The sequence below is a fragment of the Lissotriton vulgaris genome, chromosome 4_1 (assembly GCF_964263255.1).
Source record: "Lissotriton vulgaris chromosome 4_1, aLisVul1.2, whole genome shotgun sequence".
Taxonomy (NCBI): domain Eukaryota; kingdom Metazoa; phylum Chordata; class Amphibia; order Caudata; family Salamandridae; genus Lissotriton; species Lissotriton vulgaris.
Window position 1 is genome coordinate 2,047,251,955 of NC_141691.1, and position 27,958 is coordinate 2,047,279,912.

Here is a 27,958-nt window from a genome sequence, read left to right on the forward strand (position 1 = left end):
CTTTTTGCAATAACTCTCGTACAGGGCAACCAAACTACATTCCAATGGCTCACTTGGGACCAGCAGACTCAAGTACTGCTGTTGAGTGTTGAGTCTCCGTCTTCCAGGCTACATGAGGGTAGGGAGTAACAATCTGGTGATCTTGGCTACCAACTTGCACAAGCAGGCTTCCTCTGCTGTTGTGGTCCTGTGCTGCAAACAGGTCGGCCAGCTACGCTTTGGAGTCTCTTCTTTTGGCTGGGGTTCGTGAATGACTACTCCTTGAGCCTTTCCTTCGCTGGCCCATGCAGAGGCAGGTGCAGTTCCATGCTGATCCAGCCCCTCCTTTGCTGCGTCCTTTTTCGGCAGGACAGTCTTACTTTAGTCCTCTTCTTCCAGTCAAGTGAGGTCCGAGTTCTGGGTGCCAGGGGAGCCTCTTTTATGCCAAGAAAGTGCGATTAGGGGAGATCTGATTTCTTCCCGTCTGATGACGGCGTGCGGCGAAGCTATCCCAGAAGGCCTGATTCTGCCCACTTTCAGGATGGCTGAACCCCTCTTGGGCTCTAGAACTTGGTTGCTGGGGTGTGGCTACCTGTGGGCTACATGCCCACGGGAAAAAGAGTCTAGCAAGTGTTTTCCCCTCGCTGTCCTGGGCGATTTCTGTCTACCTAGACGAAGAAGCAGCTCTTCTCGTGTATGCTTGCCATTTGCCCATCAAAGGCAGCTTCTCCCTTGAAGCTTGCCTTTTGGGAGAAGGGCTTTTTTGAGCAGCACAGTGTCCGTTTTAGATGTAGGTATACTAGTTATGTTAAAGGTGGTAAATCCTGACCCTTCAGTAGTTTTATGTAGGTCATGTGGGAAGATTTGACATTTTGCCTCATTGTCTTTAATGTAATCTTAGAGTTCCTTTTCATTAAGGCTAGCACATGCCCATTTTATGTTCAGTACTTTATTTTTTGTGAATTAAAATACATTTGATTTTTAAAGTAAAAAACATTCACATGGTGGCACAACTAGTTCTGCATTCCACGAGAGACACTTTAACGTACAGGCCCTAGGTACCCCTGGTACCATATACTAGGAACTTACGTGTACCATAAGCAATGTCAGTTGGGGACAAGCCAATTAAACACCATTTTAATGGTCAGAGCACATGCACTGAGTAATGATTAGAAGGGCTCAGCATTTTAAAGTCATTACACCAGTACCTAGTGCTCAACAGAGGCTAAAAGTGGGGGCAAACCTGCAAAAAGCCTGTTTCCTTGCAAGGTCCCAGACACACCTTGCATGTGCATCAACTATTTCATGTCCTACATTTCCGAGAACATTTGTGCGAGTATTGGAAAGAAGGAGCAATGTACACAGGAAATATCGCTGCATGAAACTGGTAATCGTCTGGGAGCTCGGAGGCAAGATGGCGGCCGCTTAGGACGGCCGGGCAGCAGTGTAACTGGAGAGACTGCTGCTGAACAGGCAGAACTATTGTCTGAAAGGGAGGGAGATGGAATTAAAAGGAAAAACCAAAATCAAATATCCCCTACAAAAAAAATCATTACAGCAACAAGGAGCAGCTAAAGCTAATCATGGCACTACCCCAATTTCCAATATCTTCCAAAAGATAAGCAAAGATAAAGAATCTAGTAGTGAGGTTTCGGAGGCAGGGTTTATAGAGAATGATAGCCCGAAAGGAAAAAAGATTGCTGCTCAAGGCGCAGCTCTACCTGCTCAGATTACTGACTCTGAAAGAGGGACACATTAAAGGGAAGGTGGAGGTAGTGGAAGAAATGGAAATTAATACTAAGACTATACCGGGCCCGGATTCTGATATTCCCCTCCAAGCGTTGGAAGAGGAACTGGAAGAGGAGCCCATTGAAAATACAGAAGATAAAAAAGAAGTCCCTAGTGAGGCCTTCTCACTCTCAGAGGGGGGGGGAATGGTCAGATGAAGATGAGGGCAGCCTGGATCGAGAAGATAGTGGCTCAGCCACTGACAGTGAACCTGATAAGGAAGAAGACATCCCTCCGACAACCGCTGTAAAATCCAATATTGGATCAAGAATGTATGGACAAAGACGCGATCACCCGATGTCTAATTCCCTAGCGGAGAGCCCTGGAGGGGAGGCAGCACAAATGTCTCTTTTGGAGGTAATACACCAGGAAATACTTGCACATAGAGAAGAGGCACGACAAGAGAGTCGTAAATCACAGGCTGCGGTCAGGAAAATACAAGGAGCGGTAAGAAAACTGGCAAAAGTGTGTACGAATTTGGGAGAACGTGTTACCAACCTAGAAGAAAGAGTTGTCTCGACAGAAGCAGAGACGACAGCGGCCTCTTGCAAAGTGGAACAACAAGGCGAACAGATGATAGATGTACAGTGGAAACTTGAGGCGTTGGAGAATAGATCAAGGCAAAATAATCTCCGCATTCTTGGGATACCGGAGGGGTCAGAAAATACAGACACAAGGGCCTTTGTAGTAAAGCTGTTTGAACATGCCTTCACCGAGTTGAAGGGATGGGATTGGGCGAAGGAGATTCAGAGGGCACATCGTATTCCCTTCAAAGTCCATAAAAATGCCAAGGAGGGAGACAAACCCAGAGCGATTTTAGTATTTCTTGGAAATTATAACTTGAAACAGACAATTTCAGAGAAGGCAAGACCGGACTCAAAAAAGAAGGTTGACGGTTTCTCCTTCTTTGTCCGGCCGGATTTTTGTCATGCCACGGTGGAGAGACGCTGGAGACTAAGACAGATGATCAAACCATTTCAGGACAAGGGTATGCAAGCATACCTAATCAATCCGGCACAGTTGAAAATAATTAATGGGGGGAGAACCTTGTATTTCTCCTCTGAAATTAAAGCAAAGGAGTATCTAGATACTCAAGGGTCTTAGGCTACTCCACAGATGTGAGCAGGAAATGCTATGGTTGATATAAGTAAAAGGCTTTAAAATGCAAATCAGTAAAGAATTGGTAGGGTCTTGAATGGTTGGGTGGTTGTTGCATAAGGTGAAGGAGACAAACAAAAGGGTCACAGGTACTATGATGGACTTTGTTAAATCTCTTCAGTTATCACTGCGAACCATCACATGCACAGACCGGCTGGTCTGAGCGCCTCTGAAGAGGGGTGGAAGGGGGGGAGAGGAGGGTGGGTTAGAGGGGTTGAAGGGGGGGAGGGGAGGGGTTAGGGGGAGGAGGGGGGGTGGCGGGGTGGTGGAGGGGTTCAAAAAAGGAAAAAAACTTGAGATGGAAAAAGGTATGGTATTGGTATATAGGAGATTCATGGATGTAGTCAGGCTGGAAGTAAAAAATTTCAAGAATGTCATACATTAAGATTTGTACTATCAACGAAGGGGGCCTAAATGATTGGAAGAAGCAACAGAGATTGAGTCAATTTGTGAAGTTTAACAATATTGATGTATTGTGTATACAAGAAACCCATCTGCCTTGGGCTAAAAGGAAATTATTGAATATCCCTGGATATAGCTTGTTAGGCTGCTCGTCACAAACATCTTCAATAAGAGGGGTGGCCATTATGGGGAAATGCAATTTGGGAGGAGTGAGACGTACTAAAACGGACGGCTCTGGTAGATGGGTTTTGGTTGAGTTGGACCTTGGCATTACACTGTGTGTAATCTATGGTGCAAATGAAGATGAGTCAGCAGTATTTGATGAGATGGAGGAGGAACTGGCTAACTGGGGTACTCCGTTGGTGCTATGTGGTGATTTGAATATTTCGGTTAATTGGAGGCAGACAGGTAAATATATAGGACGCAAACAGAAGGTATATAGAGCATTAAGCTCTCTCCTGCGGTCTCATGGTCTGTCAGATGTTTGGTCAGAAAAAGCACCTGGAGCACCTGGAGCACCTGGAGATCCGGGTTATACTTATTTTTCATTTCCAGCTCAAAAATACTCTAAGTTAGATTATTTCTTTGTCTCTATGAGAGAATTATGTAAAGTTAGAATTACTAAGTTACCAAGAATAGTCTCGGATCATAATCCCCTGATAATGACATACAAAATAGATAATATACCTAGGAGAACAACTAAATGGACATTTGAAAGGAAACTTTTAAAAGATGATAGATTTGTTAAACATATAAAACAGTGGGCGAGGGAGTTTTTCGAAATAAATAGGTATAGTTCTTCCAGGAACGGGGTATGGGAAGCCTTTAAGGCATCTTTAAGGGGGGAAACGATCAGCTGCTCCGCAAGACTAAGGAAGGAAGATAGAAATAAGCTGGAAAAGCTCATCTCAGAGTTAGCAGTAGCAGAGAATCAGCATACAGAGGAAATAGGACTAGGCAATGATGGGAGTGAAACAGCTAAAAATATGGCGTTGATCAAAGGAGATATCCTAAAAGTAGTCCCGCAAAAGGAAACTAGAGATTATCAGACGTCTCGAGCAAAACGATATGAGACAGGTGAACAAGCCGGTAGAGCATTAGCGCTGCGCATAAGGCAAGATTCTAATAAAAATAATATCCAGAAGATCGAAGAGAATGGAATAGAATATACGGATCCAAGAGAGATAATGGGTGTTTTCCAAAGATTTTACCAAAAATTATATGATCAGGAGACAAGATTTCGGAACTCCATACCCAACACTAGATGATAAAGATAGAGAACAGCTGGAGAAAGACATTTCCCTAGAGGAGATTAAGATAGCATTACAAGATCTTGCAGCAGGTAAAGCTGCAGGTCCAGATGGGATACCTATAGAGGTATATAAAATTCTAGAGGAGGAAATTCTGCCTGTACTTCTAGACCTTTTTAACGGAATAATATGTTCAGGGAAGATCCCAGACTCATGGAAGCAGACTAATATTGTGGTCTTCCATAAAAAAGGTAAACCTGAAGAAAATCCGGGCTCTTATCGGCCAATATCATTGATAAACGTGGATACTAAACTGTATTCTAAGGTGTGGGCAAAGAGGCTGGAGGGATTTATTGGTCAACTTGTCTCCCCATGGCAGCACAGGTTTGTCCCAGGGAGAGGCACGACAGATCACACCTCGCGGGCGATCTCGTTGTTTGATGCGACGGCGGTCATGGGGGGGGGGGGGAAATGGCCATGATCCTCTTAGACGCTGAAAAGGCCTTCGACCGTGTGGTCTGGGAATTCCTGTGGGAGGTTTTGGTTAGTAGAGGTTTCGGAAAAAAGTTTAGGAAAGCAATAAAAGCCATGTACGTAGATCCAGTAGCCAGAATTACAACTAAGGGACTACAGTCAGAGGAAGTGGTAATTAGGAGAGGCACTCATCAGGGATGTCCTTGCTCCCCTATACTCTTCTCACTTTACATTGATCCATTAATAAGAAAAATCTTAGATTCAGATCAAATCTCCCCGGTTATACTAAATGGACATTCAACCAAACTATTGGCTTACGCGGACGATTTGGCAATAATTACTACTAACCCACAGACGGCTATAATAGAATTAAGTCAACTGGCTAAATCATTTGGACTTCGTTCTGGTTATAAGTTGAATGAAGAAAAAACTATAATAATCAGTACTAATAATATTTATAAAGCCGATCGAAGGTATGTGGAATCAGCAGTCTATCTTGGGGTGAGGATCAACGCGAATGTGGAGAAAATTATACAAGAGAACTATGTACCCCTGATTACAACAATTGATAAAGAACTAAGAAGAATAGACGTTTTACATTTATCTCTGATTGGTAGAGTGAATGTTCTGAAGATGTCCATGTTTCCAAAAATACTGTACCTTTTTCGAGCCATACCCTTGCTAGTAGAAGAGGGTCTACTGAAGGGAATGGGAGCTGTTTTCTCACAATTTGTGTGGCAATATGGGAAAATACGTAGATCTTTGGCTCGATTATCAGCACCATTGGAGGGAGGGGGTTTGACTGCACCAAATTTGAGGTTGTATCATTGGCTTTGTCTAATATTGCAAATGAATGTGCTGTTTAAATATGATGATATTGATGTATTGAATGACTTGCATAGAACTCCTACAATCTATGAATTACTAGTAGGTAGAAAAGCAGTGGGTTTACTTACTCGAGAAATAAACTGTAGATATTTTAAAAGGGGTAAAAGCAGAGTGATGTTGAGTGCCTGGGGCACATGGAAATCAATAATGAGGTATCTAAAGATTCCGAAAATCAATAGCATTATAGATATATGGCAATCAAATCCTTTCGTGCACCTTGGACAGAATAGAAATAGTAGGATATGGAAGGAAGCGGGGATTAAGTGTCTAGGTGATGTCATGTTTGAGGATGAACTACTGGGATTCGACGTGCTTCAGCAAAAATTTGGCATACCAGCTACCCAATGGTTTTTATACAGACAGTTGGATCAAACAATTAAATCTATTAGACCGAGGATTTTATTTCAGGAGATTAACCCGATATTGAAGTATGTTATGAATGGGGGTAAGAGGATTAAAATTGGCTATAGTTGCCTTTTGCAGGGTTTGGGGGATGACATTGGACAAATAGAATCAGATTGGGCGGAAAGAATTGGGGATTCAGACATAGATATTGATTTTGCCCTTGCAATGAATAAAAAGATATTAAGAGCCTCGAATTTAAAGGCACAGCATTATAAGACTATATTTAATTTATATTACACACCTGCTAAGTTGTTTAAGTGGGGTAAGAGAGAAAATGATAGATGCCCTAGGTGCGATCAAGGCCCGGCAGATTTACCTCACATGTTTCATAATTGTCAGAATCTAATTCCTGTTCATGAAGAAATAGAAAGATTTTTAACGGGGCTGCTAGAGAAACAGATCACTCTATCCCCTACCATTGTTTTGATCGGCAGGGATGAAAGTCTAAAGGTAGAGTACGAGGTTGAAGCATTTATTTTTATATCTATGGCTGTCCTGAGGATTTTAATATCGGCTGGTTGGAAAGATCCTGTAGCCCCTGCCTTCCAGATGTGGCTAACAAAATTGCTGGGAATCCATAATATTGAGGAAAGTTTGTATGATTTTAAAGAAAGGAGGACGAGGGAATTGGGTAAAAAGATCTGGGGCCCGTTGAAAAACTGGAGAGAAATTAGATGATTAAGAACCTAAAGATAAAGTTGAGATACTGAATGTACTCCCTTAGGTAATATTGTTTGTAATAATTTCTGGTTTGTTTGATTCCTATGATTGTAATACAAGATGTCTTTTGTACTTTGAATACCCGAATATATCCTGTTAAACTATGAATTTATGTGATACCTGGAACCATCTCAATAAAAAAAAGTAAAAAAAAAAAAAAAGTAAAAAAAAAAAAAGTTAAAAAAAAAAGGAAATATCGCTGCATGCTAAAGCTAACTTAACACATTAATGCCAGAGTGTAAAGGAAGAAGGATATTATGCATTGTGTAAAGTCAACTGTGGCAGCTGCTCCCTTCTCTTTTCCACCTCTGTTTTGTCTCTTTCTTTGCCAAATATTTATAATTTACTCTAATGTTTAATGCCCTTTCTTGGTACGCTGTTTTGGGGGCGAAGGGTATTCCCAGGGGAGAGATCCAACCATGGGGTAGGACTAGGATTGTAAATATTGATTTGGCTCCGGGAGATGTTGGGTGACCTGCTGGATATCTCAAAGCCTCACACCTCCCCCAGACATGTTTGACCCTGCCCGGTGATGACGAAAGCAATGCATTTGACCAGCCACAGATGTGACATCACAGGGGAAGGATAGGAGCCATGCTGGAAATGTGTTTTTCTCATTCATTCGCGCCACCTTCTCAACAGAGCTCCCGGTGACCTGATGGGGCACCAAATCTGAATGGATTTGTAGGACGGATCTGAACTCTTTGGATGCTGGATTCCTAGACCTCTTAGCTCAAGGCGCCCTCTGTTATCTCAGAGTTTGATATGAATCCCAAAAATATCTTTCAGCTTCCTGTTCCTCAGAACAAAACATTTATTCATTACAGAGACTTTCCAATAGACAGAGGATAATATCTTGCATGGTATAACGAGGGTACATATGGCATCGTCCGGTAAAAGTGTAGTCGAAAATGGTATTGCTTGGTCAGAGGTGGGCTGGCCCGGAAGAAATTTGGGGTGGGGGATTGGGCAGCAGGGCATGTGGCTTGATGGAGCATGGTCCAGCAAGAGGCAGATCTCTGAAGAGGGCGAAGAACTGCCACATTTTCAGTTTGATTAACAGTTGCTGCTTTTCATTTCAGCAATTCTTATGTGATCAGAAGTGATACATGCCAGCACAACATTTGTCATCTGGAAAACAAATTACTTTTAGCCAATGTGCTAAGGGAGCATGATTTGAAAAGTGCCATGCTAGCTCATCTCAATGACCATTTGAGGATTTAGACTGACTCTCTAACAGAGAGTCCTACCTTTCTGGAGGAAATATGTTCTTACTTGCACTTGTGGATCCGACCCTTCTGACCATTCACTGCTTCACAGCTTTTACAGATGTTTGAAAGCAAAGGCACAGTAAGGTATTTGATTTTAGTGCCATTATGTGTCTCTTTCCCTTCTTAGACGTTTTAACTAGCTAGCAGTTATCTGTTTTGAAATGATGTCCTTAGGTCATCTTTATGTTTTGCTGCTGGTGGAGATGATCTTGGTCAGATATTTTTTCACTCTGCATGCCAAGAAGTATGGGGAACGCAAAGAAGGGAGTAATAGTAGGAGATTCTATTCTTTCTTTAGAATAGAGAGCAAACTCCCAAATTATAATAAAACATCATCCTTTTTTCTCGGTAGCACCGGATGCGCCCAGAGATATCACAGCTGCTGGTCCCTCTGTTCTACAAACATCTCAAGAACCACGAATCTGTTTCCCGCTTCGAAAATGTCAGGGTAAGTGGAAATGCAGTCTAAGCAATGGCTAAGAGCGATACGTTAGAGTAAAATCTGTAACTATAAGTTAATTGTTGAATTACACATAATTCATTCATTGGGCACAGTGCAACAAAAAACTATATTTCAGGCAGTCCTTGTAAAATCATCTCATCACTGTTTCTTATGGATATTAGGTAATCCCTCTGTTTCTGCCCTGTGACTATGATCAGATAACCTGAGAGGTCATTGTGGTTAGGAGATGCATATAGACTGTGCTCATAATTGCCCGTGGATAGATGCATGTAGTTATGGTGAAATAGATTGTTGTTTGGTTTTTATAAGGTGGCCACCGGAACCACACCAGCCGTCCTGTAGTTTTTTTAGATGAAATTGCAAGAATTTTTTTTTTTTCATCTCAAGATTAACTCCAGTTTACAAACTCTAACAAAAGCACAATGAATAGTCCAGGTCACTTGCATCTGGACTATCCGCAGCATTTTTCAACTGAGGAAGAAAGAAATAACTCTATGCAGAAGAAGACCTTCTAGAGCCATACCAGAATCTGAATCGGAATTTAATTTATTCGGTTTCAATTAGGAGAAAACCATAAAAGTATATACATATCATAATAATACATTTATCAAATAATGATGCATACATATTTAAAACACAATTAGTTAACAAAGTAGCTTGGCATTCAGAGATTTACATTTAGAGAATATTCAACGAGAAGGTTAAAATGCGTTGATGTTCCATTATAAATTACTTCTGTGGCGAATACAACAGTCTAAAAACCTAGCAATATTTAGGGCTAAAAAAATCGGAATCCAGAAGTTGGAGAATCATGAGCGCAGGACGGCATTGGCGTAGCCCCAAACATTTTCAAATTGGGACTTACCAGCGCTTTCTAAGTTCAATGTAAAATTTACAAAAAAGGGTCAAATGCAAAAGAGATTGGGGAGAAGTACCGTCACAGGGACATGTGGATAGCTGCTTTGACCAGTCATTTACAGTTGGGAAAGTAACAAGTCGATGAAAAATGTTAAACCTAAACCGGGTCAGCAAAAATCTGTCATAGCTGTTTACATTCCAGTTTAAGTATGGCTGAATCACCAAGGAGGTTTGGATCAACAGAGAGTGCTGCGTTGAGATTTTGTTGGCTTCTGATGCCAGACGAAGATCCGCTAAGTGGCATAAACATTGATTTTTTAACGTTTTCCTTGAAAGCTCTGCCAATTCTGGAGGGTTGTGATAATATTTCTCTAGGCCCAGGTGGTATAAGAACTTCTTGACATATCGAAGCCAACCGATCTTACTGACGTTTTCAAGTAAGATACAATCCTTTAAGAGACTTTGAGTGAGAACTAGCTTAGATGATGTCCAAAGGCGGTGCCATAGCACAATTGGCGGCATCTTTATGATGTTAATAAGATAAGGCAAACCTAATTCTAGGTGGCAACTGTAGGTTGAAGTACCCTGTGGTACAGCGAGGAGAAACCTCAAAAAGCTGTTCTCCACTTTTTGGAGAGATTCCGCCTGTACATAGCCCCACACCCCTGCTCCGTAAATAGCAGTGCTAGTACATTTTGCCTGATAGATGCGGATCATCTCCTCCGGGGGTCTTTTTCCTAGTCTCTGGGTGAAATTAACTAGGGCCATAGTCGACTTTGTGGAGAAGTGTGGCTCAATGGTTAGAGCGGCAGACCCTGATGCAGTAGTCTGGCCCGGGACCAGGGTTCAATTCCCGCCTCAGCGGGTCTTGGGCTCAATTTCCTTGGACCTGTTAATTCTTGCCTCGGTGCCTATTCTAATCAGGGGTCCCACGCTGCAACTCTGGGCAATAGCTTGCTTAATCTCCACAACAGCCCCAACAACGCTAGGATGCCTGGCTTCACCTTGGGGGTGCCCAGGAGTGGGCACTTCACAGGAAAAGGCCCGGAAGGGTTCCTCAGCGGTATTTGTACAAGTGCCGAGATGCCTCTGAGTAGTCGTGCACTATACAAGTACATCTACATTTAAAAACAACAATTTTCTAGCCTCTATGGCTTTTCTCCAACTGCCTTTCTCGTTAATTAGAACTCCAAGATAGGGATATGTAGGTGTATTCTCCACCCTAGAGTTATTTCTCTCCCTTTTCTAAGCTTTGGGCCGAATTCATAATAAAGGTTTTTTTAATGTTAATTTTTAAATCGAGGTTCAACATAAATGAATTATATTGATTTAGTGAGTGTTGGAGTTCAAGGGGAATGTGCGCAATCGTCATTGCATTGTCCGCATAAAGGAGAGCGGGGATCCGACGATTTTGGATTTGGGGTAGGTCCTGGCACCCCTCCTGCATGGCTTCTTCTAGGCCATTTGTGTAGAGAGTAAAGAGGAAGGGGGTCAGGACACAGCCCTGTCTGACTCCCCGCTCGACCCTAAATGCTGCTGTCAACTCTCCACACAATCCAAATCTCACTCTGGCTGTAGCATTGGAGTATATTTCATGAAGAAAGTTTACTAATGGAGAATCAACACCCATTGTTGTTAGAATGCTCCAGAGCTTCGAATGGCCTACGCAGTCAAACGCTGAATTAAGATCTACGCAGGCCATATGAATTCTCCCACCTTTTGCGTCTACATATTTACCTGTAAGTAAGGTCAATTTTAAATCTTGCTCAATGGTGCCCAAACCATCCCATAATCCATTCTGAAGGTCCGATAAAATCATGTTATCTTCAGCCCAGTGCTGTAAGCGTTCTAATATAATGCGCCCCACAACTTTTCCCAGGGAGTCCAGTAATGAAATAGGACGATAACAAGTTGGACTGAGTCGATCACCCTTTTTAAAAACTGGGACCAAAATGGATTCGGACCAAGAGTCCAGCAATCCAACTTTACCAGTTGCTTCTAATACCCTGAGCAATATTGGGGCCCAGAGATCCATTTTAAATTTGTAAAGGTCAACCGGCACCCCATCGGGGCCTGGGGCCTTTCCCCCATTACTAGCACTTAGGGCTTTCTCGACTTCATCTAGAGTGAAATCTGAGACAAGTGGAATGAAAGTGGACCTGGTACTATTACTATTCATCTCTAAATGACACTGAGATAAGGGCGCGTTAGCTGACACTCCAAATATTTGGGAAAAGTGAGCTATCCAGGACGATTCGCCAATCGTAGCTTCTATTTTGCTAGTTTCCCTGGATCCAGACAGAAAAGGGGTGTTAACCACCTCCCAGAAGGCGGCACTGTCGTTCATTAAGCAACTTTTATGTAATTCTACCCATAGTTCCACTTTCAATTCTGTTTTCCTTTGTCGTAGGGCCTTATGGTAGGTTTTCCTGAGTTGGATAATCTCTTGCGTGTCTCTAGTGGTTTTATTAAGAGCGTTTTTAAGATTAGAGTACGCTTTGGTACAGTTGTGATTAAACCAGCCAACCTTATATTTTCTTTCCCCTTTGGGTTAAATATTTAAAGCTTCTTTAACAGAATTGGTAACTACCAAGAAATTGTCAAGAATCTCCTGAGGGGTTGATGAATCGGCCAGACAGATCCTAATTGCAGTCATCGAATTCTTAACAACTTTTTCAGTGATCTTTACCGGATCAGCATGTACCCACTTAAGTGAGTAACCATTTAATCTGTTCATGACCAAACTTTCCTCCCCGTGAGAACTCATCCGATTGGTCTTTCCTCGTATCAACGGGAGAGAAAAGATAATAGAGATAGGGAAGTGGTCACTAAATACACAATCGTGGGTTGTAAAATTCAAAATAAGGGATGAAGCCCTACTTGCCAGAAAAATAAAGTGTATGGAGCTAGAGGCTCCTCTACCATTAAAGGTTGGAGTAAGAGGAACAGCGGGTGATATTAATTTGTTGGCCATGACCAATTGCAAGATCAAAATTGTCTCATTCAAACAAGCCCCGCTATGAGTATGGGTAAAATGAGTCAAGTTATTATCTTTCTCATCTAGAAGGCCACATGTTATATTATCATTGTGTTCACAAAGGGATAAATTAAAGTCACCGCCCCAAATAATAATGGGGTTTTTCTGTTGATGATTGTTATTAAATTCTAAAAAGAGATGGCGAATTTACTTCAGAGTGTCAATTAACTGGGGCTGCTTTAAATTATTATAGAAATTGACTATCACAAGGAAATCTACTTTATTAATGTCTATTAGAATTATCTGAAAATTTGCTTCCATTTTTAGGGCAGTGATTTCCCGCACTGAGATTAAGTTGGAAATATAAACCATTAAACCTCCTTTCGCACGCCCTGATGGGGACGGAATTGCAGGGGGAAAAAAAGTTTTATAACCATCTAGATGAATAGGTAAGACAGCCCACGTCTCTTGGAGACAAAGAATGTCATAAGTCAGCGAGAAGGTAAGCCACTCGCCTTGATTGACCTTAGAACATAGGCCAGCAATGTTCCAGAAAATAATGCTGAGTGGATGTAATGGCTGGATTTTCTGAGTAGGTGGGATCAGCCCCTAGGGGCCCCTCCAACCCAGCCAGAACGTACTCACCTTCCCTCCTCAGGACTAACTATCCAGGCACCTGGTACCTACCTGAGGATGGGGAACTCGCAATATACAAGCTCATATTATTAAAAACACCACTAAATCTATAGGGATACTAAGAATACTCACTGATTACTAGGGATATCCATACCCTACACCACACTTATTCACATCAGTTGGTCTCGCGGCCACTCAGACCCAGACCGATCTACCCTAGGGCAGATATTGCGCACAATCCGGTGCGACTACACATGGGCCTGCAGAACCCAATGCTCCCTTTTCCAAAGTGTTTGCAATCCTGCAAAACTACACACTGATCTCCTACTCAGTGCTCTCATTTACTCAAGCCACAATCCAGTGGGTATCCACACTGATCTCCTACTCAGTGCTCTCATTAACGCCGCATATCAACGACGACCACATTCCTATGAACAATTATTGGGATAATATCTCAGTTGTCTACTCGGGATAAAACTACAATAATAACTTTGAATATAGTTCCAAATTATATAGTGTACTCCCTGCTCTTGGCATCAAAGGTCCACTCACTCCCTATTTATGTGATCACCACTTACCTGATTGGGATTACTCATCCATTCACGTACCTAGTAACTACCTAGGAGCTACATTTACCTTCAGTGAACAAGAATAGGAGATACACACCAGTTTGTTATAAACTGGGGGGTTATTTTATTAAAACAATATAAACATTTACACAGATCTGACAAAGACTATAGGTAGAACACTCCGCTGAAAGGGAAAAGATTAGCAATGCAAAAGCCTAGGGAATAAAGATAAGATTAAGATGCAAGTGTAAAGTAAATTAATATAACAGGAACGCCTTCACCTTATTAGTGTGTAGTCTTGTTCTAGCTGTCATCTGGGTTCCTCTCTCGTCTGTGCCTTGGCTCATCTCAGACTCTCTCTCTCTCCTGCACTCTTGGGTACACCTCTGCGCTGATCGCTCTGTCTCTGGACTCCTCTCCCCCACACGAACTGTCTCCACCTTCCATCTTCAATCTTAATGGTTCCTGCCGCTCTGATCACCGTTCATTCCACTAGCTTATTCACTCTGTCTCTGCGCCAATGTCCAATTAACTCCATCTGCTCCCATAGGTTAGTCCACGATCTCTCCTCCGTCTCTTCTAAAAGGCATTACTTCAGACTCCAGCTATTCACACCTCCTCCTGATAAAAAACTGCTTCTGACTGCTTCCTTCAGTTCCAGCTCACTATTCAACTCAGCTCTTCTCCAGCTTGAACCCTCTCTCTCTCTCTGCCAACTCCACTCCACTGCTCGACTCTCTGCTTGACTCCCTCTCTCTCTCCTACTCTGCTTGACTGACTGGCTCCGCCTCTGCACTTCACTGATATAGAATGCTGTTTCCTCATGGAAAGTTCCAGCCATCAGCCTGCCGCCCACCAGATCTCTGCACCACTTCGCATCAAGGACACACACCCAGCTGGCCAGCCTTTTGTGGTGTCTTCAACACAGAGAATAATACAGCCTACCGATAAGGGCTGGCCCAGACCGGTTCTCTCCAGGTGAAAAACAGCCTTAACTATAAACTTTGCCTTTGCCCTGAAAAGCCTCTCAGCTTCATCAAGATGGAGTCCCTCTAGCTCTAGGCCTGTAGGCCTGAAAGGGGTGAAATGCTCCTCAGCTCTGTCAGAATACCTACATAAACCATACCAATGTGTCTAATATGTCAAAGCCAATAGGCAATAGACAGGTTAAAGTCAAGAATAAAGGCATATTAAGCAGCTATCCTCTTCTAGATCTGGAAAAAAGGGCTTAAAAGGGCCAACACAGGCTAAGAATACCTATACTAGATGCGAGCAAGATTAATGATCTATATCACTGCTAAATAAAGCCAAAAACGCTGCCATTACAGTGGAACCCCTCTCGTGGATTTTGCATCAGAGGAAGGGGCTACAGGGACTCCAAATTCCTTTAAAGGAATTCCATTGATTAGGTTACCCGAGTCTAGATCTGATCTATTTGTTATGGGTGAACTCTGTAATGTGAATCCATTACCAAGATTGACTGTCGGTGGTTCTTGCTCCAGCTCAGATGGAGCCAAAATGGGTTTAGAAGTGAGAAGTAAAGAATTTACTACCCAATCCTCTACCATGAGAAATGTGGGGGAGGGAATTTTTGACTGAACCACTATGTTTCTTTCATTCAAGCGGGAAGTACACCCAGGAACACAGATTGATTTTCAGTCCACTACCTCTAGAGGAGATAACACTTCAAACCTGTTAGAAGTTACAACAGAGCCATTCCATTCTCCTCTGGACCTTATGATGGGTTTATAAAAGAAACCCAGAGGGAGGGCCGTAATGCTAGATCGTAAAGCGGGAGGTACCTCTTTGTGGTTTAGGAGAGAGCGAAACATACGGGGGGACCAAAAATTTACAACAATGCAATCGCCGAAAATTTACTTTAATGATGTGCCAACCCATCCCACTCTGCGAACCATCAGGATTTCATTTATGTGGTGGGGCTAAAATGCTTAAATTTCGTCAGCCAGTCCACCACTTTATTGCGAAGGGTAGGCCAAGATTCAATCTGTCCCTGTTTTAGTGCTGGAACACCCGTTAAAATTAGTACATAGGGACAGGATGCAGGTGGTAAATCTAGAATATCTGTTCTGGATTGGGCGCTAGAGTTGTTTAGGTTTTCCCTTTTGTCTTGCCCTTGTCTACTCTTGTACTCCACCCTAAAGGGGGCCTTAAGTTTAGGATCCAATTCTGCGGGCCTGGTTAAAATTACTGATTGAGATTCTCTTATGGTTCTGGATGAAATCTCCTGTGTGGGTAACCTAAGACCCTCCTTATATGTGGGGTTAAAATCCTTACTATTATGGGTGGTAGTGGATTTTTCTAGTGTATCGCTAATTGACCCTACTACCTCTTTCAGCTGCTCAATCTTTTCCTCTATACGGCCAAATCTTTCGTCGATGAGTGCACTCATCTGGGTCATCATGGCACTGATCTGGGTTTCTATCAATCCTTTAACTATATCTTCGAAAAGAGCCTTGGTGCCCAGTGAGACATCTTTAAGGTTAGGGAAGGGTACCTCTGTCTGAGATTCAAGGGTGTTAAAGGTTACCTCTGTTTGAGTTTCTGCTAATACAGTAACTTGGGAACTAGAACCGGGATAATCTTTTTTTTTTCCATGATTGCCCCCTTTTCTCCCTTCTGTTTAATGTTTGTTACATTCCCTTTCATCAATTTTCTTTGTTTCCGGGTTTGAGGCCCTGTCCCTTCTGGTGTGGTACTTTCGATCTCCCTATCGTGACTCAAAGAGGGTAGGGTTTGGGCAACCAGGGGGGGAATTAGAATTATTTCGTTGGATAATGATCTTAGGAGTTAAAGGTCTGTTAAATTCTTCCTCCCTGGTCAACGGAAACTGAGACGAATCGAGTGAGAGCCTCCGCTCGGTTAACTGTATCTCATGGGTGAGGAGGGACTCAGCTCTAACCAGGAAGGCGTCTAGCGTTCCCACAGTGCTCTTTCGTTTCTCCATCGTACTCAGTTCTAATATCAAGAATTGTAAAAACTGCTACACAAACGTATGTGCATGTAAGATCAGAGCTTTTCAACAAAGCAGGAAATGGGAACAGAATAACTTTATGGGTGAAAAACAAACGCCAAGGCTGACTACTAGAAGGAGTCAATGTCAACAGTGGTCTCACCACACCTCATGAGTTTGTCCCCAGAAAATGCACCCAAGGGGGGAGGCCCTGCCCTGCCCCTACCTGGCCCTGACGCACACAGACGGGCCCGGGAGGTGTGTAGCGCTAATGAAGGCTGCAGGTGCATGTTGGTGACACTGTTAGCGTGTGCCTCCCAGGGGCTGCTGGTATCTGTAGTCCCTGACAATCATGGCCGTTTCCCTCACGGCGGTCTCGGTCCAGAGGGGCCTCACACACTGCCCCTGCCCCAAGCAGCAAGGAAAGTGACCAACAGGAGGTGGAGGGTAAGTTTGAAGAGCCGTTCCCCTCACGGCGGTAAGCGCGAGCCAAATAAGCGTCCATATCATGATGTGCTTTGCTGGTGCTGCACAGAGCCAAGTGCCTGTTTTACAAGCTTACAGGGCGTAAAGTGAAGTAAATTAATCCAATGTTTCTCTGAGTTAGTGCTTGAATTTCAGGCAGCACAGCTCAGAAACAGAAAGAAGCAAAACTGGCAAACTAATTGACCGTAAGGGGATTTGAGGCAACAAAGGACCACACTTATCCTAACTGTAGGGGTCGTTAGAACGTTGCTTATGCTGCACAGAACCAGGAGTTCAAATCCCTTCAACTTCCAAAAAGGGAGAATCTCCCAATCTAAATTATATCTACAAATGTTCAGCACTCATACAAAGTCATTTAGGGCCAGATGTATGAAGGCCCTGTTTTGCGATTTCCTAACTGTAAATCTTTGCGATTCACAATTAGGAAATTGCAAAACGGAATGCAGGAAAGTGTGTTTAACACTTTTAGCGATTCCTAGGGGATCACAAATACCTACCTCATGAATATTAATAAAGTAGGTCGCCAAATGCGGGTCAGATGTGACGAAAAAGTGGAAGATGACTTACAGGCATGCTGAGGGACATGCAGACGTATCAGACACCTATTGGTTCCCAGTCCAACAACTCAGAGACTGAGAGACCGCAAAGATAACAGGGTGGCCACTACAGGAGGTACGATGATACATGAATTCGAAATGAGAGATGACACACAGGGATAGATAGAAAGAAGAAGGATACACACACAGACATGGAGGTGGGGTATCGGTAGGGGGTATCGGTAGGGGGGAGATGGTTCAGTTTAAATAAAAGTTTTTTTTGTTAAAAGAGACATCAGTCAAGAAAGTTTGTTATATTAAATGAGGGGATAAGGGAGGCAATAATATGTTATGTGCTGCTTCTATGATGCATATGGCACTGTATGTATACATTTATTTTTGTTTTGTTTTTCTTTCCTCTCCTTTTTTGATGAATTTGTTTCCCTTGAGGTAAAGTTTCAGAATATGCCGAAAATGTGGTACCCTATATCCTTGTCTCAAATGTCAAAAAATATATTTGAAAAAAATTCAGGTAGGTCGCAATTTGCGACCCTCTAGGAATCGCAAAAATCACAGGGATGGTGTCCTTCTGGGCTCAGCAGACCACCATGTCTATGATTGCTTTTAAATAAAGCAATTCATTTGTTTTTTTAAATACAGCCCATTTTCCTTAAAGGAAAACGGGATGCGTTATAAAAAAAAATGAAACTTTTTTTTCTCCATTTTTTAAGAGCAGGCGGTCGTCTGTAGGGTTTGCTGCAACTGAAATGCATTTTTGGTGATCGCAAACTGGCCAAATCTGCGAATCATCCCATTTGCCAGGAGCAAAATGCATGATGCATCTGGCCCTTAAACTCTTGTAATAGAACTGAACTCTTACCCTATTACGAGAGACTAAATGACTTTGTATGTGTGCTGAACCATTGTAGATACAAAACATGCAAACTGTTTGTGAACTGTACTATCTGAAAATAAAGCAATAACTCACACAAATGTATGGTTAAATTAATTCACTTTATTCAATGGAGGTGCATAAAACAGGTGTTCTCTGCGTTGCGCCATCAAACCTCATTATGGTACAGCCTATTGTTCTTTAGGTCTCATCACACATACCTCCAGTTCTGCGTAGCAGAGCCTGCTTGGATTAAATGGCTGGGTGCAATAGAAACAAAGAACCACCTGTTTCGATTGAGCTTGCCTCCCAGATTTTCTGAGCCCAACCCAACTGATACATCAGTTAACAGCCCTCACCACTCTCCGCTCACTGATTAACTACAGAGTGCGATGAGACACTGATGATCAGGTGTTGGCTTCTGTTGGCCCACTACTCAAGCAGTGTTTTCATTGGAGACTAGAACATCAACTAGAAAACCCTTATTTCTAAACTAAAACCTGTCACAAGGTGATTTTCCTCAATGTATTTTACTTTTTTTAAATAGCAAAGGAAACACTCTAGACTTCTGTGCTTCCCTCCTATTTTCATAAAAACCTATAAGCCACCCAAACTGAACTAATTGAAGATTGAAAACACTTGACCCCATATTCCGTTATTTCCATCTGCCAGATAGTTTTAATATCAACTGTTAAACCAGACAGCCTTAGGGTAGTCTTCCCCTCAGCTTATTGCCACAGCCTTCATTTGTCTGATCTTGTTTTTGCTAGTATTAGGTCTCTGCACACTTTACCATTGCTAGAGTATTTGTAATCTCTCTCCTAAACATGGTGGTATTGGTTAATCTGCTAATCACATACTTAATTTGCTTATAAGCCCTTAGTAAAGTAGTAATACATGTATCCAGTGCCTGTAAATTAAATACTACTAATGGGCAGCAGCACTGATTGTGACACTCACTTAAGTAGCCCTTTAACCGTGTCTCAGGCCTGCCATTGCAGCCTGTGTGTGCAGTTTACACTACCAGGTGGAAAATAAACCTTTTCACAAAAAAAGGGACTTTGGATCTTATTCAGCTCCAGCATACATGCGCCTCTAAGCAAATCAATATGCAGAAGGTATGCAGTTCGTTTAAAAGACTTAGAAGAGGGTAGTCCCGTAGGCGTCCAAAGCAAGTCTATAGAAGTAGGAGTAATATGAATATTTAGTAGCAAGAGCTCTCACCCACCCAAATGGGTGTCATTCTTCATCATCAGGCAGCTCCTCGTTGGTGCTGCAATGCCCATTGGCTCCCTCGAGGGGGATTTGTTTTTAGATATTGGTAGCCATGATGTGCCTATGAGGGTGCTGGAAGTGTAGTTTGGTGAATAAAGTGAAAAAATCTAAAAATGACTAAGCCACTTATTTAGGGTGAAGAACACAACAGCCCAACATGTGTGGTAGAAACTGGAGCTGCATACCCTTTGTATATTAAAATTAACTTTTTGTCAGGCCCAGACATTCCCTTTTTATACATATAAGTCACCCCTAAGGTAGGCCATTGCCAACCCAGAGGACAGGGTGCAGTGTATTTAAAAGGTAGGACATATACTTTTAAGCTTTATATGTCCTGGTAGTGAAAAACCATTAAAGTCATTTTCACTACTGCAAGGCCTATATCCCCCACAGAATATTATTGGGAGTACCTTATTAAATTTTATAGGTGCAATTTCTGATTGGAAAGAGAGAAATCCTTCCAGTCTTGTGTCTCTGCAATCACAATGTGAAATCCAAAGTTATGGTGAAGTCAGATTGTTTTATTTCCAATTCTGAAAATGCCATGTTTAGAAACTTAACACAAGGAGATGATGGACGAAGCGATTAAACTTTTAAGACACTCATCCCCACTCACAGATCTGGGTTAAATCCATCATCATTCTTTTGCTCACTTCCCCACCCCAGGTCAGACAGAGCTATATGCAAATCAGTGTTCACCCTGTGCCTCATGGATACAGTTTTATCTATTTATTTATTTACAGCCTGAACTGCCAAGCCATGTTTTGCCTGGACCGGAAACAAGCCTCCTGGGACCGGTTTCTGGGTAACACCGTTCATCAGCCAGGCTAGCTTGAATCCAGCTGCAAAGCGATACTCCATGCCACTGGAGTCAAGCTATCCTGGCTGAAGAGGGGTGAAACCCCAAAACCGGGCCTAGGATGCTTGCTTCCAGACCAGGGAGGACCTGGCCTGGCAGTTTGGACTTGACTGTTCCCATTGGGCACCGGGTCAAGACTGATTTGCATATGGCTGGGTTCAAACTAGAATGGCATGGTGAGCAAAAAAACAATGGATTTAGGCCCAGATCTCTGTACTGGGGTGAAGGCATGACATTGTTCTGCATTCTGTCCATAAATTGTTGTTTTTATGTTTAGAAAGTTGACATTTTCTTGCTTTCGCCATTTGGTCCCTGTAGCCTGTCGCTGATCACATAACTGGGTGTAGTTGGCATTTGGGTTTTGTGTAATTCTCCTAGACAGCCACACACAATAGGAACTTAGGTGTGTCTCAATGGGCCATCTCTGGCAGAATGGGAAGGAGGAGCTGGGCAGAGCCTCAATTACACCTAAATAGGCTGTGTCCTGTCCACACACAAAGGGCTGCATACCCCCCTGTAAGGAGTCTAGAGCTAGGCTAGGAAGGGAGGACCTCTGTGCACTTCAAAGATATGTCTTTGAAGTCTCCCCCACTTCAAAGGCACCACAGAGTATAAGTACTGGACCTCGGACACCACCACTTCAGTACACTTCTGGATCGGTGGCTACTCTGCCAAAAGAAGGACTGCTGTGCTGCTGAAGGACTGCCACTCTTCTGGACCGCACTCTACTGGACTCCTGTGTGGCTGTGCTGATCTGCTGCCTGCCGCCCTCTAGCTAAGATGATGACTGGACCTGCATCACTTGACCCCAGAACCCAAAGTGACTGCAAGGGCTAGTTGGCTTGCCTCCTGATCTTAGGCCTCAGGGCATAACAGCCTTCCAACTCCTGCACCTAGACTCTGCCATCTGTGTGCCACCACCGTCCTGGACCCTTGGAAGTGGGTCTAGGGTGCTTGCCATCTTCTCTGCTGAGTGATGTATCCCTGAAAAGAACCAACCTATCTCCTCGGCAGAGCGGTGCATCCCTGAGCAGAACGCTGCTGCTGCATGGATTGAACCCTTTGCAAAAGACTGATATCGCCGCTGCAACCCGCATCCTGAGACCGACGCATTGCCTTCAGACCCGCTGCTGCACAACACTTTTCCTGGAGGCGCAAGCTTCTTCCACCCCTCATTGACTGCACTGCCAAATGATGATGAAAGCCTGCATCCTAGCTTCATCGCTCATCGGAACCAACATATTACCTCGACTGCACCTCACATCCTCTACAGCAGGCTTGCATCGCAAGCCCGGCGACAGGATCCTCGGCATTAGGTACTTGCACCACAGCCTCGTCGCATCTCAAAACCAACGCATCGCAGCAGCTGCATTATGCAACCTCAACGTGGAACCACTCAACACTCCGCAACCAGGATTTAAGGTATTCTGTTCAGCGGGCTCAACTGGGTCTCTGTAGCCGGTCCATGCTTCATCACGGTCAGCCTGAACTTGTGATTTTGTTCCGGCAATAGCAAGTTGTGATTTTGGCGCTATATTTCACTATCAATCAATAAAACAGCATTTGAAAAGTGCAACACTGTCATGGGTCACTGTCTCAGTCGAAGAGCCAGATCTTGAGTCTCATTCTGAAGTCTGTCATCGAGGGGGCTGTAGGGGCTGGGGGCAAGGTAATTCCAGGTCTTGGCAGCGATGTAGGAGAAGTAGTGGCCTCCGCTGTGGCTGGGACGGATGCAGGGGGGGGTGTATGAGAGAGAGTGAAGAGCACAGGTGTTGATTGGATTGGTGGAAGTGCAGTCGATATTTGAGGTAGGAGGTCCCAGGTCGTGGAGGGCATCGTAGGTGTGGGTGAGGATCTTGAACTGGCCTCTTTACTGGATGAGAGCCAATGGAGGTTTCTCAGGTGGGGAGGCAATGTGAGTTAGTTTTGGAAGGTCCAGGATGGGTCTGGCTACAGTGTTTTGTATGGTCTGAAGTCTTGTGAGGAGCTCGGTGGAGAAGCCAGCGTAGACAGCGTTGCCATAGTTGAGGCGGCTGGTGACAAGGGCTTGAGAGATGGTCTTTCTGGTGTTAGTTGGGATCCATCTGAAGATTCTGGAGCATGCGGTGTGTTAAAGCAGGAGGAGGCAACTGTATCCACTTGTCCTTTCATGGTCAGTTGGCTGTTGAGGATGAGGCTGAGGTTGAGTGCCTGGTTGGTCGATGTGGGCGAGGGTCCGTTTTCTGCAGGCCAACAGCTGGGGTCCCATGCAGAGGGGTCCTTCCCAAAGATCAGTACCTCTCTTTTGTCGGAGTTGAGTTGGAGGCAGCTCTCTCTAATCCATAAACATTTTTTTTTATAACTTCATTGGCATATATGGATATCACATAGGCAGTGCATACATAAGGAGTCCATTTATAAGCTTGCTGCATACCCTCCACCTCATCCCCGCAGGAATAAATAAACAAAATCCCCTTGCTTATTCAAACATGCAGGTTCCTCAAGACGGGGCTACACACCGACAACATTATTCGAACCAGACACGTCAGACCCCAACCGCAATTTAACTAGACAGGATAAAAAAAACACTATGCATCCTCTATTTTGCACCCATTCCAACATATAATAATTTGAACCCCTCCTCCTTGAACTTGCTTTCGTGTTAGGCCAGCATGATACAGATAGTAGTTAAAACATTATGGGCAATTACTGGTTACCCCCAGAGGTCATAACCTTTTTCAACTTTCACGTCTTCCCGCAGTCACTCCGCCGGGGAGAGAAGCGCCAACCTGGTAGCTGCTCTGCCAGGTGCTGGCTCACCCCACATCTCCCTCAGTTATGACAACATTGACAACCAGGCCTTCAGATCATCCTCAGGTTTTGCATCTCTTCGGACATGTATTATTCGCTCCTCTTCCATAGTCGCCCATCCACAGACATCCTTCTACCATGTCCTGTAGGTGGGGGGAGTAGGACTAAGCTATGCGATGGCAATATGGCTCTTCGCCAACACAAGACCCAAAACAAAAAACTTTCTGCTCAATTTCATTTTTACAGGGGATGGCAGCAGTCCAATCAACACCCATCTCATCTCCATTGGGACCCTCACCCGAAGCCTCATTAAAATGGCTATTCATTTCCTGCCAATAGTAGGTCAAGGATGAACAAGTCCATACCGTTTGGATAAAATCTGCCCTTTGGGCTTTACAACGTGGGCCCTCCTTCGAGCAGACAGAATAGATAACGTGTAACGTCTGCGGGGTAAGGTAGTTTGGATGGATAAAGTTATATTGGAGTAGTTTAAAACATGCATTAGAGTGACAGGGGTTCCTCAAACAGGATGTCCCATTTTGCCTGTACATGTAGCCCCGCCCCTTGGCAGGTCATGTCGCAGGGCCCGATAGAGATGTGATATCAACTGGCATCCCTGGGTCATATACAACATGACCATCAGCAAACTGGACTTACAGGGCTCTGCTGGAAAAGAGGTTCACACCTCCCGGGCAATGCTGTAAGTGTCTATATATACTGGAGATATTGCCCATTACCTCAATCAAAGGAAGCAGTTGCCTCTGCCCGTGTAATAAAGTGTTGGTCCATGTATAGGTTTCCCATTAGATTGCAACCTCCTTCTCTTCAATGCTGCGCTGACATAGATTCAGCGATGCAGGAGAAGGGCCGCACCACCCAAAGATCCATATCCGGTGCATAGGTAGCCCCCCGGATGACCCATATAACAAGTCTTTGCCACATAGTTGCAACATGCCGTATAACATAGGGAAGCAACGAGGGAATGCGGGATCCTGACATCAGGAGAGCTGGCAAAGACCTCCCACTATGAATGCCCAATAAGAGCTGTTTTTTCCAGTTATCTTCATTGTCTAACCAATGAACCCCATGCTGCAGCGGAGCTGCGATATAGTAAAACTCCAGACGGGGATCTTCAAATCCCTCCTGACTCCATGTTCCTTGTAGAGTTTGTGTTTAGAGCCCCAAAGGAAGTCCACCATTAGGCTGACCAATGTACAAAAGTACTGCGAGGGGATCACATAGAAAGTATTTTGCATGGAATAAAGACAGCAGGGTAGCACTATCATTTTTATTATCGCAATCCTGCCCATAAGGGACAAAGGCAATTCCCTCCAAAACCTGATTTAGACCCTTACTCACACCACCACCCTCCCGATGTTTAGATCCAAAAATTGCAGAGGTCTATGAGCCAGGCAAACTCCCAAATATTGAATATTAGAGGTCACCCAGGGGAACCCCACTGCGGGCTGCTTGTCCCCCGGCACTCCAGTCAGTCGACCCAGGGGTAACAGCCTAGATTTAGCCTGGGTTAATCCTAAGGCCCTTGACCTCTCAAAATGCCTGCATAACCTTAAGTGGGATGGGCGCCGAATAAGCCGGTTGCTGAGGATAAACCAGAGCATCATCGGCATAAAGGGTGAACACATGGTTAGTTTCCCCCAGAAGTATACCCCACAGTTGCATTTTAGTGCACCTAAGTTAGAGAGCAGCCTTTTCAGGTGCCCCTCTACAGTTGGAACGGATCAGAGATCACTCCCCCAGATCGTACCCTGGAATATGGAGCAGAATATAATAAAGCAACCCATTGAATGAATCTAGGGCCCAACCCATGCTTTTGGAGCATTTGACACAGGTAGGACCAGTTTATAGGGTAGAATGCTTGTTCAATATCTAGAAGCGCCAGAGCAAAATTTTGGACAGGAGACATGGAGCATGCCACACATTAGCCAGTCGCTGTGAATTATGGGCGGTGCTGCGCCTCAGAATGATCCCCGATGGCTTTTGTAGTTTGGTTTGCCCTGTTCCCATCATGCACTGGGACAGGAACAGACTAATTTGCATACAGCCAGGTTCTGAAACTGGGATGGTGCAGTGAGCTAAAAAACGGTGTTGGATCTAGCCCTGATCTCTTGACTGGGTGAGAGCTTTCTGCTTAATTCAGAGACTCTGTCCCTCACCACCCCTTGTTGTAAATATTTTTGTCCACCCTAAGCGTGGAAGGGTATTCTCAGATGTGAGACCCTTGCTCATTGCACCATCAGGATTCAAGCAAACCGGGCCGAAGACGACTGTAATGCCAGAAACCGGTCCCCGGGAGCTTGTTTCCTTCCCAGTGTAAGAATTGGCTTTTGTAGTTTGGTTTGCCCTGTTCCCATCATGCACTGGGACAGGAACAGACTAATTTGCATACAGCCAGGTTCTGAAACTGGGATGGTGCAGTGAGCTAAAAAACGGTGTTGGATCTAGCCCTGATCTCTTGACTGGGTGAGAGCTTTCTGCTTAATTCAGAGACTCTGTCCCTCACCACCCCTTGTTGTAAATATTTTTGTCCACCCTAAGCGTGGAAGGGTATTCTCAGATGTGAGACCCTTGCTCATTGCACCATCAGGATTCAAGCAAACCGGGCCGAAGACGGCTGTAATGCCAGAAACCGGTCCCCGGGAGCTTGTTTCCTTCCCAGTGTAAGAATTGGCTTTTGTAGTTTGGTTTGCCCTGTTCCCATCATGCACTGGGACAGGAACAGACTAATTTGCATACAGCCAGGTTCTGAAACTGGGATGGTGCAGTGAGCTAAAAAACGGTGTTGGATCTAGCCCTGATCTCTTGACTGGGTGAGAGCTTTCTGCTTAATTCAGAGACTCTGTCCCTCACCACCCCTTGTTGTAAATATTTTTGTCCACCCTAAGCGTGGAAGGGTATTCTCAGATGTGAGACCCTTGCTCATTGCACCATCAGGATTCAAGCAAACCGGGCCGAAGACGGCTGTAATGCCAGAAACCGGTCCCCGGGAGCTTGTTTCCTTCCCAGTGTAAGAATTGGCTTTTGTAGTTTGGTTTGCCCTGTTCCCATCATGCACTGGGACAGGAACAGACTAATTTGCATACAGCCAGGTTCTGAAACTGGGATGGTGCAGTGAGCTAAAAAACGGTGTTGGATCTAGCCCTGATCTCTTGACTGGGTGAGAGCTTTCTGCTTAATTCAGAGACTCTGTCCCTCACCACCCCTTGTTGTAAATATTTTTGTCCACCCTAAGCGTGGAAGGGTATTCTCAGATGTGAGACCCTTGCTCATTGCACCATCAGGATTCAAGCAAACCGGGCCGAAGACGGCTGTAATGCCAGAAACCGGTCCCCGGGAGCTTGTTTCCTTCCCAGTGTAAGAATTGGCTTTTGTAGTTTGGTTTGCCCTGTTCCCATCATGCACTGGGACAGGAACAGACTAATTTGCATACAGCCAGGTTCTGAAACTGGGATGGTGCAGTGAGCTAAAAAACGGTGTTGGATCTAGCCCTGATCTCTTGACTGGGTGAGAGCTTTCTGCTTAATTCAGAGACTCTGTCCCTCACCACCCCTTGTTGTAAATATTTTTGTCCACCCTAAGCGTGGAAGGGTATTCTCAGATGTGAGACCCTTGCTCATTGCACCATCAGGATTCAAGCAAACCGGGCCGAAGACGGCTGTAATGCCAGAAACCGGTCCCCGGGAGCTTGTTTCCTTCCCAGTGTAAGAATTGGCTTTTGTAGTTTGGTTTGCCCTGTTCCCATCATGCACTGGGACAGGAACAGACTAATTTGCATACAGCCAGGTTCTGAAACTGGGATGGTGCAGTGAGCTAAAAAACGGTGTTGGATCTAGCCCTGATCTCTTGACTGGGTGAGAGCTTTCTGCTTAATTCAGAGACTCTGTCCCTCACCACCCCTTGTTGTAAATATTTTTGTCCACACTAAGCGTGGAAGGGTATTCTCAGATGTGAGACCCTTGCTCATTGCACCATCAGGATTCAAGCAAACCGGGCCGAAGACGGCTGTATTGCCAGAAACCGGTCCCCGGGAGCTTGTTTCCTTCCCAGTGTAAGAATTGGCTTTTGTAGTTTGGTTTGCCCTGTTCCCATCATGCACTGGGACAGGAACAGACTAATTTGCATACAGCCAGGTTCTGAAACTGGGATGGTGCAGTGAGCTAAAAAACGGTGTTGGATCTAGCCCTGATCTCTTGACTGGGTGAGAGCTTTCTGCTTAATTCAGAGACTCTGTCCCTCACCACCCCTTGTTGTAAATATTTTTGTCCACCCTAAGCGTGGAAGGGTATTCTC

General features: G+C 44.2%; 1 protein-coding gene across 1 annotated transcript in view; it reads left to right on the plus strand.

Moving 5' to 3' along the window:
- LOC147724935 (uncharacterized) overlaps window positions 1–27,958 on the plus strand; it is a 1,961,814-nt gene that overhangs the window by 1,685,436 nt on the left and 248,420 nt on the right. The window contains exon 24 of the mRNA XM_086918138.1: window positions 8,688–8,783. Coding sequence (XP_086774264.1) covers window positions 8,688–8,783 — 96 coding nt within the window. The remainder of the gene's footprint in view (window positions 1–8,687; window positions 8,784–27,958) is intronic.